This window comes from Gasterosteus aculeatus, chromosome 13, assembly GCF_964276395.1.
Source record: "Gasterosteus aculeatus chromosome 13, fGasAcu3.hap1.1, whole genome shotgun sequence".
Taxonomy (NCBI): Eukaryota; Metazoa; Chordata; class Actinopteri; order Perciformes; family Gasterosteidae; genus Gasterosteus; species Gasterosteus aculeatus.
In genome coordinates, this window is record NC_135701.1 from 19,140,046 (window position 1) to 19,157,376 (window position 17,331).

General features: G+C 47.2%; 2 protein-coding genes across 2 annotated transcripts; one reads left to right on the plus strand and one right to left on the minus strand.

Annotated features, from left to right (window-relative positions):
- Window positions 1-667: 667 nt before the first annotated feature.
- LOC120830372 (monocarboxylate transporter 13) lies at window positions 668-4,013 on the plus strand. The gene is given in 6 exon segments (XM_040194959.2): window positions 668-958; window positions 1,197-1,471; window positions 1,557-1,700; window positions 2,011-2,526; window positions 2,529-2,792; window positions 2,999-4,013. Coding segments are annotated over 5 exon segments (1,281 nt in total). The 5' UTR covers window positions 668-958; window positions 1,197-1,275; the 3' UTR covers window positions 3,160-4,013.
- Window positions 4,014-4,148: 135 nt separating this feature from the next.
- gldc (glycine dehydrogenase (decarboxylating)) lies at window positions 4,149-17,296 on the minus strand. The gene is made up of 25 exons (XM_040194957.2): window positions 16,723-17,296; window positions 16,525-16,603; window positions 14,002-14,137; window positions 13,602-13,766; window positions 13,432-13,509; window positions 13,180-13,327; window positions 12,639-12,835; window positions 12,461-12,557; window positions 12,228-12,333; window positions 11,707-11,846; window positions 11,449-11,529; window positions 11,245-11,342; window positions 10,516-10,600; window positions 10,391-10,432; window positions 9,988-10,130; window positions 9,553-9,628; window positions 8,263-8,388; window positions 7,262-7,411; window positions 6,670-6,782; window positions 6,442-6,583; window positions 5,829-5,940; window positions 5,635-5,730; window positions 5,325-5,497; window positions 5,159-5,239; window positions 4,149-5,005 (listed from the first exon to the last, which is right to left on the minus strand). Exons 1-25 carry the CDS (start codon window positions 17,008-17,010, stop codon window positions 4,865-4,867), a joined length of 3,093 nt encoding a protein of 1,030 aa, XP_040050891.1. The 5' UTR covers window positions 17,011-17,296; the 3' UTR covers window positions 4,149-4,864.
- Window positions 17,297-17,331: the final 35 nt, after the last annotated feature.

A 17,331-nucleotide genomic window follows, 5' to 3' on the forward strand; every position in this document is an offset into this window, starting at 1 on the left:
TCTTTTAAGAGCGGAGGTTGATCATAAAGATGATTTTACTGAGCAGATCCAGATTATCCCGGCGTTTGTGTTCAGAAAGTTGGCCTTCTTATTATAAGCAAGTACACACTGTTACTTACCATTTGATCCATTTCACGTGTGTAACTTAAGTTGTTGTCCTCATAGCTCTGTGGCGCAGGAGGAAACATTTAAGGACACTGCAATCCCTCCAAGTGTATTATGTAACTGCAGTAATGGAGCCGGTGGTGGGGGGGTGGGGGGGCACATGGAGGGGTTTCCACCAAATGGCTTAATGCCGGTTCTTGCAATCTATTTAAAGGTGCGTTACAATCCTACTCCACTAACTTTCAGTGTATTCCCACATAAAGCGGAAACAACAACTCATCAAATGTTATTTTTTTAAGTCAAACTCACGAGGTAGTTACAGTTTATCACGTTTAAGAAACAAAAAATCAAAAATCACTGAGTCTTAAATCTCCCCAAAATACTGAAGTTGAAAAAGCACCGCTCGGTCCGGAGGGGTTTTAAAATCTATGCTGGGAATTCGCTCACTCTGCCTCGTGCAGAACTAACGTTGGTTTATTGTTTTAAATCACATTGACTGATGCTCCGTTTTGAAAGCCGGATGTTGCGCACCCTGCTGCGCATGTGCGCTTCATCCGAGCGAGGAGACGCTTCAAGGTGCGCGCGGCTGTCGGACCGGGCGCGTGAGTCGGGTCTTTTTTTGGGGGGGGGGAGGAGGTGGGGGCGAACGGGAACAACAGGTGGAATTAACATACGTCACACATCGAGACAAACGACCCCCCAGTTTCTGCTGGAGTTGTTTTCGTTCGTTTTTCTTCTTTTAATGGGATTACCTTAAAGTTCCGCAAAAGAGCGCAGTGCGAATCTGAGATGAGCGGCGCAACTTCGCCGAAGTGCTGAAGGAAACTGCGGCATCATGAGTCTGAGACCGCAGGTGAGGCAAAAGATCCAGATTCTCATCTATTTATTGTTGCTTAGGTTTAGTTGTGTTGTTTTAGACTGCTGTTTGTACCACTTTATTTATGTTTGTAAAATGCAGCAAAAACAGACAATTATTACATTAATGTCAGATGCATTCAGTAAAATAACATTTAATAATGTCAATAGTTAATAGTTGACCTCTTAAACAACTTTTTCTTTTTTTTTTTAAATACCTGTATGTAATTTTCAAGAGCCCCGCTTAGTCCGTTTGTTGGACGACGACCACCCGGGACGGGCAGGAGAGCGGCCTGCGGACAGGGAGGGGTGAAGATGGCGTCCAGGGGACCTCCTGACGGGGGCTACGGCTGGGTGGTGGTCATGTCGGCCTTTTTCGTCATGGGCCTTACCGCTGCCGTCCTTAAGAACTTCGGCCTCTTCTTCCTGGACATCCAGAGTCACTTCGGGGTCCTGACCAGCACCACCTCATGGGTCACCTCCACGACCATCGTCATGTTTCACCTCGGAGGTAAAGACGGGCTTTCTAGCCCCGAGTCATGAGTGGTTTCGTAACTCCAGATGTTTGTTTTTTTTAATGGCGGTTCCCCTCTCAGCTCCATTGGCCAGTGCGCTGACCATGCAGTTCTCTCACCGGGCCGTCGTCGTAGTCGGGGGTCTGCTGTCGGCCTCCGGCCTGTTGCTGGCGTCTCTGGACCTCGGCCTGCCCTGGCTCTACCTCACCATGGGGGTCCTGGAAGGTAGCGTCCCCCCCACCCCTCTTTCCGATGAAGCATCTTTCACGTTTTCATTTCATTTTGGGATTTAAACCCTCGGCTGCGCGCGGCCTTGAAGATAAATCTGAGGGTATTTCTCTCTTAAAACGATTTCTGAGTGAAGACCCGAACGTGTTGTTTTTTTTGCAATTGGAGAAGAGAAGTTACAGTATTTATTCAAACATCGGTGTTGCAAATTGCAAAGGCGACCACTTTGTTTGTTTGGGGTCATGTGATGTTGTTTTAGCCAATCTTCCAAAAGGCCGACTGCAGGTTCTCCGTCTCCTGTTCCCAGGAACGGACATCGCCTTCACGTGGGTCCCCGCCAACAGCCTGGTGAGCCACTACTTTTCGCGTTGGCGCCCCATCGCCTACGCCGTCGCCAGCTCGGGGGAGTGCGTCTTCGCCGTCATGTTCAGCCCCTTCTTCCGGTGGCTCATCGAGACGTACGGCTGGCAGGGCGCCCTGCTCGTCATCGGAGGCCTTCAGCTCAACCTGTGTGTCTGCGGCGCTCTCATGAGGCCGCTGGAGGAGGACGGCGAGGACGTCCGGACGACGCAGGAAGCCAAAGAGGCGCCGCCGCTGCCGCCAAGGAGGAGGACAAAAGTCGTCTTCCAGTTCTCCCTGATGGGAAAACCCGAGCTGCTCCTCTACATCCTGTTCGGCATCTTGGCGGCGGCGGGCTTCTTCATCCCGCCTCTCTTCTTGGCGCCTTTCGTCAGCAGTTTGGGGACGGACAGCTACTGGCCCGCCTTCCTCCTCTCCGCCCTGGCGCTGGCCGACCTGGCGGGGCGGCTGCTCTGCGGGTGGGTGGCAACGCCAGGCTGGTGAGGAACCTGCAGCTGCTCGCCGTGGTGGTCGCCCTGCTGGGGGCGGTGCTCCTGCTGCTGCCCGTCAGCCACGACTACTGGACCATCCTGGTGTTTTCGGCGCTCTACGGCTTCCTGCTGGGCTGCGCGGTGGCCATCCACGTCACTTCCATCGTGGACATCGTGACGCTGGAGGGCTTCGACAGCGGACTGGGACTCTTCATGCTCTTCAGGAGCGTCGGCGGGTTCATCGGCCCGCCCGCCGCAGGTGAGCAGACTCGACAAAGGGCGTGTTTTACTCATTAATGTCTTGTGCTGAAATCCCCTTGTCTCGTATTAAGTAAATACACAATGATGATGTCATCGTATAGCATTCCATAGGAACAGCCCATAGTGAGAACGGCACACGCGCCTCGAGGACTTTCTGTTTTATTTATTTATAGCAGCTGGTAAAAGCGTGATCTAATGTTTCAGGCTGGCTGGTGGACCAGACGGGCGACTACAGCGCCGCCTTCTACCTCTCGGGTGTCTGCCTCGTTGCGTCGGCGGGCTTCGTCGGCCTGGTGGACCGCCTGGTTCAGAGGAGGACATCATCATCATCGGAGGCCAAAGGTCATCAGGCGGGAGGCCGATAGCGAACCCGCGGTGCCAGAGAGGAATGGTCCGCGAGCGCCGGGCCTCATTCCCAGCAGAATAGTTCTCATCCCTCCGTTTCTATACTTTCTATCGTGAGTAATATATTCTGCTTACAAATGTAAGTTGCACAAAAAGCAGCGCTTCCGTCTGCGTGGCAGTATCGTTTTTATTAGGCAGAAAAGTTTCAAAACCAAAGAAAAACTTGATTTTTGTTTTTTCTGTCGTGCTGAATTAAGTTATTTCTGGGGAAATGTTTTAAATGGCTCCAGCTTGACTCATCAATGGTAAAACAAATCCTGCTTTCGCCAGTTTTTTTTAAATGATCACTGGACCAACCCTCGGGGGGATTAAATAACAAGAACTTCGAGCCTTCAGAAACTTCGAACAGTTTCCGAAGCTTGCAATCACAAAAACAAGTCGCTGTTGAGTCTTTTGTACTTGTGAGTACAAAAGGCCGCCGGTTCAACATTCATGTTTATAATGAAGTTCGGATAACCATGGAGCACTACGGCGCCGAAGAACATACGTCTGTTAATACTTGATTTACACGTGTTGCTTTTGGTCAAGTTGTCAGATGGGAGACAGAACACTTCATCTGCGAATAACTCTGGCTTTGACTTTAATGTAAATATATCACGGCCAATGAAATCAGTTCTTTCTCTGCTACGATGTCCTTCTGTTAACGTCTACGACATTTTACATAAAGCTTCATAAGATTATCTTAAAAAAAAAAAGTAGCAATAAGTCCCCAAAAATGTTAATATAGGTCACAAGATTGATATGTACTTCATGACAAATTATAGGATGTTGTAAAAAGCAAGTTTGTCTCAATAAAAGGTCACAGTATGACAAATGTCCTATTAGTCATTTTTGAAAGGAACTTAACATTTGATTTGAGGCGGCTTCTGGTGATCGTTTGTAGGTGGGCGTGTTGACAAGAAATATATTAGAAACCGTCTCGCAGTTTTCCTTTAGTGCATCAAACGTGTACGTGAAAGACAAATGTTTAATACAATTTTTTTTTCTCACAACAGTTTAGAAAAGGTAAAGTTGACTTTTTTTTTTTTTACACAATGAATATCAACAAAAGCCTACAATTAAAAACCACTATATTGTCAGTCTATTTTAAAGAAGGGAATGTCGAGGCAGCTATTTTACACAACACGATCGAGGCACCATGGGCATTTTTATACATGGTCAGGAAAGAAACAAAAAACAGTATTTGAGTCATTTTACATAGCGGCCTATGTGTAGAAGGGTGCACTTGTTTTGCAAACCAGAAAATCAAAAACTGCACCTTTGGTCCATTTGAACAGTTCGAGTCCCATCGTCCGCCTCTGACTTTGACACTTGATGCGTCATCTCGTGGAATAGTCGAGTGCTTCAGAGCTCTCGCAGACCTTTTACACATTGACATCAACTGCCTGAGAGAAACTAACTACAACTTTATTGTTAACAGAGGGGGACGTACAGCAAGTCTAAAATCAGAGCTGGAAGAAAACAAGAGGCAAAAAAGAATCTTGTTTTTCACCCCGTTGAGTCTTGATTCATTTTTTTAACCTAATTAGATCAAACATCCGACGACAGCAATAATAACAGGCCAATTATTCAGCGTTTACCCCTCCTGTTCTCACTGAGCAAACCAGTAGAGTCCGTGGCAGGTTAGAGCTCGGGGGGGGGGGGGGGGGGGGGCACACAAGTTGTTTACGAGGAGGCCCTTTTCTCCTCGTACGGAGACTCGTAGGCCTCCATCGGCGGGCAGGTGCACACGAGGTGCTGGTCGCCGTAGATGTCGTCGATCCTGGAGATGCTCGGCCAGAATTTGGTCTCGGGCCGAATGAAGGGCTGTAAGAGAATAAAGAGTTTTATTTTTTGTACTTAAAATGAAAACCTCTGTGCCAAAAGAAATCCCTCGCAGTCTTTGTTATGGTTACTTCTGACCACTAGATGGCAACACACACTACGACTTTCTCATCTCGGCGGGACGACGAGACTCACCAAGGGGAACGCGGCGAGCTCCCTGGAGTACGGCCGGTCCCAGGTGGACGACGCGATGCAGGCCAGAGAGTGAGGGGCCATCTGCAACACACCAAGAGCAGCTTTACGCCGGCCTCCCAGAGACGCGTCCTCACCTCGTGCAAAGAGACCGTACTAGGAGGCGCACCTTGAGCGGGTTGACGCGGGAGTCCATCCTCCCCTCCTCGATGTCCGCGATCTCCTGTCGGATACCAAGCAGGGCGTCGCAGTACCGGTCCATCTCGGCCTTGTCCTCGGACTCGGTGGGTTCGATCATGAGGGTGCCGGCCACCGGCCACGACATGGTGGGCGCATGGAAACCTGGACGCAAGCACGGAGAACAACTTAAATAACTGAAAATATGCTTTTACAACAGCCCAGAACACACGGAGAAATATATATATATATATATATATATATATATATATATAAATAAATAAATAAATCATTTAGCGTACCATAATCTTGCAGCCTCTTGGCCACGTCGACAGCCTCAATATTCGCAGTCTTTTTGAAGGGCCTCACATCCAGAATGAACTCGTGGGCTACAAATCCTGTTCAGACCAAAAACCCAAAACTAAGTTTGTGCCAACAGACATCTTTGAAAGAGTAGATGGTACGAGACAGGATGGAAATGCATTGACAGCCGTACCTTTCCTGCCTCTGTAGAGGACCTTGTAGTGACCTTCCAGCCTCTTGGCCATGTAGTTGGCATTGAGGATGGCCACCTCTGTGGCGTGCGCAAGTCCTTTGGATCCCATCATCTAGACACGGAACGATATTAGCAGCAGTGTTGGAAAAATTCAATCGGACGTAGATGAAAATGTAATATTTATGCAAGAACTTAACTTTCTCTTAAAGTCCAAAAATTGCCCTTGGAAACTTTTTTCCATAAAAAAAAGGCCCAATGAAATGGTACAACACTTACTCCACTACAAACAATGTCACATTTCGATTCATGTGACTCGATCTTGAAGCTCCCATGACAGCCAGAGGACTTGAACACAACTTGTGTGTGATAACGTGTGAAGGAATTTTGGTTACAGTAAATAATTAACCGAAAGTTTCCTATGAATTTGTTTTTCTAGAGAATACACGGCAAGATCATCCGTGTCAAAAGTACGTTTTACAAATTCAGATGCGTTCAAACTGCCCGAGAGTCGCCGCACTGTTTGGATGACGCTCCCCGGCGTCACGTACGTTCATTCTAAATGATTTAGTGCCGTCTTGACGAGATCACCATAGAATTGGTTGTCTGCGCTGACCTTGATGTAGGCCCAGGAGATGGGCAGGATGGCGCTGGAGCCCCAGGGGGCGGCGCTGATGGTGCCCAGCGAGCTGCTGGCGTTGACCGAGTACATGGGAACCACAGGGTGGCTCGGCAGGAAGGGGGCGAGGTGGGCCTTCCTGAAAAAAGTAAGATCAGATAGGAAACATTAAGAACGCTCAACACAGTGCATTTAGCCGGCTCGCATGAATAGATCCGGACTTACACTCCGATGGGCCCCATGCCGGGTCCTCCTCCCCCATGAGGAATACAGAAGGTTTTGTGCAGGTTGAGATGAGACACGTCAGAGCCATAATCTCCAGGACGACACAGACCAACCTGGGGAAAGAAAAATATATATATTTATATTACACACACGTTTTCTACTTTCACTAATTCAGCAAACACATGTTTTACTAAGCAATTAGAGTTCTGATGAAAACATAAAATTACTAGCATGAGTTTCCTGTCAATATCTTGCACAACTCAATACTAAAAGGCACATGCAGCCATCTTAAGTGGCTTTATTGACAATAGCTTAAGTAACCTCAGTGCCGCTTTACTCTGATCTGCCCGGTTACTTGGGGGTCCAGTGACTTTGCTTTACAAGTCATAAAAGCCGGTGGGAACTGGGTCTGCAAGTCTGTCACTGATTTGCAGATGTGATCTTTGTGAACAAACCATCACCTGTATGACCGTAGAGGCCAAAGGTTTTACAGCTTAATAACACACCTATAAACCTTTCTCCCAGTCGTCCACAAATAACCTCTTGCTTTTCATTTTTAGCGGCCGCGTCGACGCCGTTTCCTCTCCCTCACCTGGGCGTTCATGTTGGCACCATCCAGGTACACCTGGCCTCCGTTCTTGTGAATGAGCTCACATACGTCTCGGATCTTCTCCTCAAACACACCGAAGGTGGAAGGGTATGTGACCATCATGGCTGCCAGATTGGCTTTGTGTTTATCCACCTGGCAGAGAAGATTCACAAGACAAATACGGAATTATTAAAATTGGGTTTCTTGGTGATTTGCATTTACTTTTTTTGACTGCATAATCATTCATTTAATATTATATCCTGTTCGTATTAGTTAAAAGTCTGAAGAAGCTTAGAATTATACCAACGACTTTGTGGAGCAGTGGCCGGGTCGGCCTCCAAAAACATTATAGTGAAACTCTTTTGCGTCCGCGTCTTTCAAAGTGTCGGGATCTCCGATCCCCCCGAGTCGGTTGATGAGAAGGATCGCGACACGTTGATCAATTAAAGTCAAAAAGTTCATTTATTTAGAAGAGAAAAAGATTACATGATATATCTGCCTCCAACTATTGCTTGCAAGCAGGAGGTCAAATACACCAGCACGTATTTCAGCGTTAGGTGTAAATGGCGTCTGAGCAATAAAAACGCTTTAGTTTTTACACAAACCACAAGGTCATCCTCAGTGGCAGGTGCAAACTATAATTAATAGACAAAAAAGGAAGAAACGCAGATATGCAAAGTTTCATACCAAATAAGATATGAACCAAGACCATGAACAGGAGTCCCTTGTATTGAAGCGTCTATGAGTCGACCGCCCTCCCTTCTCAGGACACAGCTGCAAACTAACGTTTTGTATCATGCTGCTCTTTGCACGTCAGGGTCAAATACAGACACGGGTTTGGCACAAGACTGTTATAAAACATATTTTACCATTACGTGCACATCTCACAAAAGCTACTTTCTTACTCAAAGTGCCAGATGTTCGATGAAACCATCACCCTCCCAAACCCCCCCCCCCGGTTTCACACGCGGTGTGAGAGGGTGATCAAAGCGGCCGGCTCTCACCAGCGCCGTGAGGTGTGCCAGGTCGATGTTGCCGTCCTTGTCCACCTCCACCACCTGGACCTTCATGCCGGCCATCTGCGCGCTGGCCGGGTTGGTGCCGTGGGCCGACTTGGGGATCAGACAAACCTGGAGGCGAATAGGAAGCGGGACACTTTGACTGACAGCACGTTAAGAGACATTAAAAGCCAAAATAAAATGAAGCTGTCAAAAACAGTAAATATGCATAATACTATTATACTTGTATACTACATAATACTAAGAGTTTAGTCTGTTGGTTTCGGGCTGAAACGTCATATGTGACCAACACCCACCACCGGCACCAATATGTAACCTGCCTGCAGGTCACCAATTGATTTTATACCTTATTAGGACGACACTTTTGCAACTCGGACAAGGAAACTGGGTCACTTGGACCTGCGTTGGGTAACACTGACAAATGGCTGACTGAGAAAACACTGCAGAGCATGTCACACACACACTACTTGCTGTTTCCAAAGTCTTAAGAACTCCAAATATGGAACCTCTGCAGCAGGGAGCCTATAGCGGAACCACAGCGTTTCAGCCCCTTTGTTTGCACGCGGCTGTCAGTTTGGACTTTGACTGTTTCAAAGCATCGGGCCACTATCTAAGATGTGCTCCTGATGGAGTCTTTAAAAAAAAAAATAGAAAAAAAAAAAAAAAAAGGTACAGTATAGGAAAAATATCAAGTCAGCCATTCTTTAATCTGTAGGAATGTAACCTCACTTCCTCGAGCTGCTCAAATCAGCTGCCCAGGACACTTTATCAGAGTACATGAAACGTGCTGATGTGAGAAGTCAAAATGACCTGCGGTGACCTGGGGGCAGCGAGGCCGTCAGTAACAGACCAATAGGCCTCACGCTCCGCAGCTTATGTACCCGTACACTTTATTGAACAATGTCAGAATTATCATTGTCCCTCAAATGGAAAAAAAAAAAAAAAAATCTTTATAATCGGTGTGTTAGATGGTAAAAGATTCCAGCACATGCGTCCAAGGAGAGCAATGGCATTATTGCTTTGCTGTTAGAAACACTAACTGGCTAGATGATGCAACAAAATATCCTGTGCATCTTTTATCAACCGTTGGCAAGAAGTGTCACATTAGTAACTGACTTGTTCCTTCGAGTGAACTTTGCTTTAGGTTGTTGTGGGACAGATCACAACATCTGAAGCCCAATTCAAATCAATCCCACATGTGTTAAGCAGCCGTATCAGATAGAAGCTTCCACACTAGTTCGATATGGCTGCGCTCTCATTGGGCAGCACACTTACAGTCCTTGCGCTCTCGCCCTTTGAGTTGAGGTAGGCCTTTATGGCAGCCAGGCCGGCGTATTCTCCCTGAGCACCACTGGAAGACACGGCAAACACACTACGGTCATGAAACACAAACACACAATCCTGCCTCAGCACAGTTCAAATAGTCTACTGACTACTAATCTACCCAGGTTACCAAAAGGGGAGAAAGATTAGATTAAAAGCTTCGATGCGCGAGACGTTCTGCTGCTGATAAAGTGGTGATAGAAAGCATCAGCCTCCGGATACCGACTAAAGTCTGAGAGGGACTAAAGTCACAGACACGAAAGGGAAACTTTTGAGTTTTCATTTCAAATAAAAAAACAAAAAAAAAATGGCTTCTACTTGTCTACTCTGGACGAGTTGGTGGGCAGGTGTTTGCAGGGATGCTACATGAAAAAGGGGGCGTCTTACCTGTTGGGCTGGAAGGAGATACGGTCATAGCCCGTCACCTCACAGAGGTCCTTCTCCAGCTGTTTAAAGAGAATCTGGTAGCCATCAGCCTGATCCAGAGGCACGAAGGGGTGGATGTTGGCAAACTCGCTCCAGGTGATTGGCTAAAAGGAGAGGGAACAGCGGTGAGTGGGAAGGATTGTAACTTATCCCAAAATAAACATCCGGTTAAGCCTGGAAGTGAATTCAAAAGGAAAAATGGCCGTCGTCAGTGGAAGGAGTGGCACAGATGATTGACTGGTTTACATACGTTGGTCACATGGTGACAAATAAACAAAGCAAGTGGACGATGTCATGAGGATTATACAGATTAACCCGCTTCATTGCGGGTTTTAAACATCTTATTTGTTCATGAATCACTCACCATGAGCTCTGAAGAGCTGTTTAGCTTCATGGTGCAGGAGCCCTGAAGAAGAAAAATGTTTCACAATCACAACTGTGCGAATTGTGTATTGAAATTGTTGTTGGAAATCCAAACGAGGCACTAACCAGCGGTATCATGCTGTGCACCAGGGAAATGTCTTTGTTCTCCAGGCGCTTCATGTATCGCACAATGTTGGTCTCGGAGTGATGACTAATGATTAACCAGGACGACAGACAGTATTAGAATTCATGCGTTGCATGTTGGAAAAAAAAAAAAAAAAAACGTACTTGGCCGTACTAAAGCACTTTGTAAGCAGACTACCAAGGACAAGGACCATGCCAAAGATCAAATGGAGGACTTCTGATACCATACTGTCTTTATGACACTTATAAAGATAGTAGCTCCAGATTTCAGGTGCCCTTAGTTGCCACTGAGGCCAATTTCTACTGCGGAAAATATGTTAGAATTTGCAGCGCATCTTTAAAACCAGCTGCATGTTTATTTAGGTTGGAAGGAGTTGATTACATGACCTTTGTTTGTAAATGACAATTTTTTTTGACCACTACAGTCACTGTTCAGTGTGACAACACATGGAAAAATAACATTAGCAAGTGTAGCAGAGCTTCTGATAATTAGTATGAGCGTTTGTCATTTTGTAATGTGATCATTTTAAGTAGCTGGGATTGACTCCAGCCGCCCCGCGACCCCGTATGACTGATAAGCGGTTTAAAGATGGATATTGAAAGCCTGATATTTACAACCCAACATGTCATAAAGGCATAAAAGTGCTATCATGTTTGTTAGTTGGTTTTAATTATGTGCTTTAGGGTTGCAATTTAACAGAGAGAACCGACCTGTTGAAGACCTGGTGCGTCAGGTACTTGCTCGTCCTCTTGAAAGGACTTCCCATGATCCCCTTTACTCGCTCACCCATCTTCTCAGCGATCAACTCCTGCAAAAGGAGCATTTTAAAGTAAACCAGGTAGAGCTCCGGCCGATACACACAATAAACCCATAACTACTTTTGAATAACAGCAGGTTAAATACAAAATGCTTACTGCTGAAGATTCACAACCAAAGACCCAGAGCAGGTCATCCAGGTCCCTCTCGGTCACCATCTCATCCAGAGAGACACCCAACTGTGCACAGAGAGTCAAAGACAGGTTTTTACATCTTCAACAGCATGCTTCTGATGTTAAAGCCTCCATCTTATATTGGATGGTCACCTGGCATCGGGTGACTGAGGTCGTTTAGTTACTCCAAAAAGTGTTAAGCAGCTGTTGGTGCACTGCTCACTAAGAAGACCGTCCCCTTACCACTCCCTCGGTGTAAACCCTCAGGTTGATCTGCCTCTGCTCGGCTCTTTCCACGATGTCTTTGGCGGCCACGCTGCAGTTGATCTTCAGAGTATCGAAGAACATGTCACTGTGCAGACGGTGTCCTGCTCTTTTTAGACCTGGGAGAAAAAAAAGGGGTGGGAGTGAAAAATTAAATATACAGATCGCATTATAAATAACCGAATCAATGTTTGTTTGTACATAAGCCAATCAAAACTAAATAATAAAATCAATCCATTCTTTTTGCTCGCCCCCCCCCCCCCCCCCCCCCATAGCGCATTATGTAACAATGACAGTTTGATCTATAGCGAGTCCTTCATTGGATCATTAGTCAGTTAGTCATTCATGAAATATTATCACAAAGGGCATCAGCACAAAGTAATGGCTCTAGAAATAGCAAACTCACAATGAAAGGAGGGCCGGACATGTCCAGGAAATTATTCTGTCGCCACAGTAATAAAAGCGCGAGTTAACGCTACAATAGAGTAATACAAATGTACCTTCGGCAAGGATGAGGGCAGCATTGTGTGTCCTCTCAGCGATGTGTTTGAGTCCCTGAGGGCCGTGATATAGTGCAAACATGGCAGCCATGTTGGCCAGCAGTGCCTAGGAGGGTTTAAAAAAAAAAAACTCTGAATTACACTAAAAAGACAGCAAAGACTTTTAAAGAAATCCACGACATCCATCTAGATTGAGGGAAATGATCACATGCAGAAGGTGAGCCTCCTTGTACCTGCGCAGTGCAGATGTTGCTGGTAGCTTTGTCCCTGCGAATGTGCTGCTCTCTGGTCTGCAAAGCGAGCCGATAAACCTCCTTACCGGCTGCATCCCTGAAAACGTAAATGTACCTTGGTTTTAAACAGAGTTTCCGTTTCTACAATTATTTTCAAGCGGATCACGAATATTCTGACCTCGTGACTCCAACCATTCTGCCGGGCATCATGCGGATCAGGTTCTCTTTTACAGCGAAGAAGGCGGCGTGGGGGCCCCCGTAGCAGAGCGGGACCCCAAACCTCTGGGAGCTGCCCAGTGCGATATCGACGCCAAACTCCCCGGGGGGGCGCAGCACGCAGAGGGCCAACAGGTCTGTGGCACAGCAAGCCAGCGCCTGCACGGGTAGAGAACCAGGGAAAGAATCACTCTTTGGTCAATTTAAAAAAAAAATAGATGTGATCATTTGTGTTTAATTTTGTAGCAGCTCAAGCCACAAATAAGTCAAAGAGGAAGACTTCATGTGAAATAAATTATAATAGTGGTTTTATGCACAGTAAAAACAGTTTTTCATTATAAATATATTACAGTGTCGTCAGCATAGAACTTTAATCGGAGCTGCTTTAAAAGGGCAACTTAGACGTACTGTAACTCTGCCTGTATAGGCAGTGAGTCAAATTTAGATATGGACAGAGTTCTGAAGTAATCGGGGACTTGACCCGGTGGTTGGAGCTCCCTTACCCCTCCCTTGTGGGCTCGGTCCACCAGGGCCGTGAAGTCCTCCACCCGGCCGTCAGTGTCTGGGTACTGGAAGAGCACGCCGCTCACGTCTTTCCCGCTGAAGTCCATCTCATGAGGAAGCTTCAGCTCCGTCTTCACACCGATGTAGCTGCAGCACAACGGCCAGAATCAAAAGCAAGTCAATGCACCGATTGAGTTTTTCTTCCTTCTGATTCATACAGAGCCGCTTCATCGACTGCGTAAGATGCGTACTTGGCTCTGGTGCGCACCACGGCAATCGTCTGGGGATGGCAGCGCGGGTCGACGTAGAAGGTTCGTTTTTTGTTCTGCCTGTGAGGAGTAAAAACAAATAACCGCTCACATGTTTGTTTTTTTGTCAAAAATGCAGATTATTTCCCCCGGCGCAACCGGCTCGTCTGTACCTGTGGCAGAGCTGCATGGCCTCGGCGGCAGCCGTTCCCTCGTCCAGCAGGGAGGCGTTGGCCATAGGCATGCCAGTGAGGTCACAGATCATGGTCTGGTAATTAAGGAGCGACTCCAGGCGACCTTGAGAGACCTCGGGCTGGTAGGGGGTGTATTGAGTCACCCTGAGGACAAAAAGGGGGACGCAAATCAAACAAAAGCGCACGTTCGGACACGAGGACAACAGCGGAAAAAAAAAGAGCCGGAGATGGTGTTCAAGGAACCGAGACGGAACAGCGGGGCGCTCAGATTCATCCGATCTCACGAGTCACAAGGCTTCCCGTTAGGAGACAGCAAACATCATTAGGCTTCTGGGCAACGAGGGGCCGAGGAAGCGACGGGTCCCGTGAAGTCACTCACCAGCCGGAGTTCTCCAGGAGGTTGCGTTGGATGGGCGGCGGCACCAAGCAGTTGTAGTAGCCCATGCCGATGTAGGACCTCCATACTTTGTTTTTTGACGCAATCTCCTTTAGAGTTTCCAGAATCTCATTCTCACCTGTAAAAATAATCAGTCATTTGTGAGTATAAACACTTGCATTTGGCACGACGTTGTGATGTTAAGATAATTTAAAACAAGCGATTTCTCTACTACTGCTCATCAAATCCAAACACTAGCATTGAGAAATATTCTGTTTCTCCATTGAATACAGAGCATCTTTTCTCATACAAATCTATGTTGCAGTATGAAATAGAGTACAAAAATACACTTTATCCACAATCACGTAACCGGACTATGGATGCATAGAATAAAAAAGAAAAAAAATTCCTAGATTGCCGTTATTGTAAGAAGGGAAGCCTGAGGAGGTCTACCAATATAGAGTTCTTTCCTGGTACAACAAAACCTGAAGAACAGCCTCGTCTCTTTCACGTTACGCCCCGAACGATGAACCTACAAACCAAAGACCGGTGCGGCATAGAACCAGATACGTTGGCACGCACGCTCCGTCTACAGTACCCGCCAGACTGCAATTTCAAAAATAAAACACAAATATATAATGTAGTTTTGTTCATCTCGTCAGCACATGGCGAGAGACGGTCTGCGCCCATGGTTTCCCTCCCGGTGGCCTTTTTTCAAGCCTCATTCCCCGGTGCTGCGAGGAAGCTCTGCCAACGCACAACCAGCCTCTGTGATCCCTCCGTCCTTCCTGGGTGCCTAGCAACCCCCGAGGAATGGACAATACGCTCCGTCTGAAACAGAGAGCCCAAACTACTCCTGCTTTTGATAAGTATTTAGTGAGGAGAGCGAAGTGGACGTTTACAGGCCGTTCTAAACCCTGCGCACTCAGTCTTGAGGCGGTGGGTCACTTGGATTCAGTAAATGAAGGATCGTGAGCAGGTCCCGTGTAAGCTGTTAAGTGTGTGCGAGTCGGTGTCAGCAGGGAGGACGGCTTTCCCATGGTCCTGGACTCCTACAGGGCAGCAAAAAAAGCCTGATTCAGAACACTCCGGGGGGGGGGTGTCCATTGTTTGGAGAGAGAATCCCTCGCTGGCTTTGCAAACCGAAGCCCTCGAGAGCTGAACAAGCAGAAAACCAGCAGCGCCTCCAGTCGGTTCCTCCAGCTTCCCCAGTGGATCGCTGCTGTTAACGATAAATTATCTTTGCTGTCAGATCAATGTTGTGAGTTATGAAAATGGAGTCATGTCAGCGTTGCTTGTGCACAATCACACGGGGCGTCTCAGCACAGCTCACGTTGTAGAAAATGAAAAAGTACATGCTCGGGTTTTGTTACGTGACACGATCACATTTAGAGCCGAAACATCCCGTCAATCATCGCAAGGCGAATCTGTAAACGCTTCAGTTATTTTCTCTAGCTAGTTCCCTGGTCCGAGGTTTGCAGCGTCTCGTTTCCTGGTGTGATGATTCAAATACTTTTGAGTTTTGCAGCATAGTCACACAAAGATTAACAGATAATTACAGTAGCTGCAGCAAGCAAAATTCTGCTTATTGCAAGTGAACTGTGATAAAAAGGAAAAATATATATATATATATATATGTTTTTTTTTCCATATTTAAAGTTTGACAGGCGGCCCATAACAGAACCAATTGTATAACATTGGACAGCAATTGGATTAAATAAACTAAAAGAAATATTTTCTGCTACTAAAGCAATTTTACTTCAATCCAGTGCTTGATCTCTTTCATCGTTTACCCCCTCTGATAAAAACGCTTAATTTCTGTCAAGCTTGTTTTTTTTGTTTATTTTTTTAAAAAGGGAAGAATTCACGTGAACACTGAACGCGGTGATAAAATGTACAAATGGAGGAGAAAAAAGGGACATGAAAAAAAAAACAACCCACCCACACACACACACCCAGACACACGCAAGTCACCTTATTAGGAAGCCCCTCGGCTGTGATGTAACGTGGGCGCTGTAACCAGATTGAACTGGACTCGGGGACCGGAGCTCAAGGCTTAAACTTTACACTCCAGTTGCCATCCTATGAGCGCCGGCTTCTCAGCGCGGAATTGGTGCCGCTCGCCGAGTTTCGCAAAAACAACTCCAAATATGTTCAAAGGAAGACTTAACAGGGGCGAGAGAGAGCGCGCGAGAGAGAGAGAGCGAGGGGGGGGGGGGGGGAGACACACACACACAAACAATGGAGCGTCAACCCACATTCCGGCTCCTCGCGTCGGCTCCGTCGAACCTCCGCGTGCCAAAAGACGGGGAGCCCAGCGCGCGCGACACACACAGCGCGCGTTAGGGGGGGAGGACGGGGGTGAGGATGGGGGGGTTTGATGATGCTGTGCAACGTTTTAAAAATCGGGTTTTGCGTCGAGGCTGATGTTAGTAGCCTTTGAATAATAATAAAAACAATTTAAAAAAAAAAAAAAAAAGGTGTGACGATACAGATAATAAATGTTAGAATTGGGGGTAAACTTACAGATCGGGTCATCCATTTTCATACCGCGCTGCATCCGGATGGAGGACGGAACTGTGTCTTCGATCAACTGCTCCAGCGACTGGAAACAGAAGACACATCAAAGCGTGCGAACGCGGCTTTTAATGCAGAATAACATTTTAAAAAACCGCTGCAGTTTGGCTTAAATGTGAAAGCGGGGTTTGTGGCGGCGGATCTTACCTCGACTCCCAGAGCATCCAGCATGTCTCTCTTCTCCCGCTCACCTGGACCGATGTGCCGCTCTGCGAAGTCATCGTGCCTGGGTAAGATCCTCTCGATCTGCCTGGAGGAGACCGCCGCGGAGGTCCTCAGACCCCGGGCGGCGGCGGGCGAGGATGCGCCGCTGCGCCGGATCCTCCACTGAAGTTTGGGAACCACGCGGCTCTTGTCACTCAGACGCCTGCACGGTGCGCCGGGATTCACCGACTTGGCCAGGAAAATCCCCCACGATTTGGCGCAGCTCTGCATCTTCTTAAATCACTTTGCGAGACAAGTGCGCGGAAAACTAGAGAAGGCTGCTTCTTCTTCTTCTTCCTCCTCCTCCTCTTCTTCTTCTTGTTGTTTTTTCGGCTTTGTTTTGTTTCCTCCCCTCGCACAGCAGAGGGTTCCCTTCCGCTGAGACTGATGCGATCCTCTGCAGCAGACTCTGCCAACTCCTTCAAACTGCAGAGTTTATACAACTGCACAGTTGCACAAGAGCGGACCAATCAGAGCGCAGGGGCTGCGTGACGTCACTGACGAGCCCCGGTCAAACAGCTGCTGAACTTTCTCACTGAACGAGGAAGCAAA

Excerpts from the sequence above, each read along its gene's own strand:
- gldc (XM_040194957.2), bottom strand. The coding sequence starts at position 17,010 with ATGCAGAGCTGCGCCAAATCGTGGGGGATTTTCCTGGCCAAGTCGGTG. Across the intron at positions 6,783-7,261 it reads GTGCCAACATGAACGCCCAG|GTTGGTCTGTGTCGTCCTGG; the intron begins GTGAGGGAGAGG and ends TTCTTTCCCCAG. Across the intron at positions 5,731-5,828 it reads CCTCTACAGAGGCAGGAAAG|GATTTGTAGCCCACGAGTTC; the intron begins GTACGGCTGTCA and ends TGGTCTGAACAG.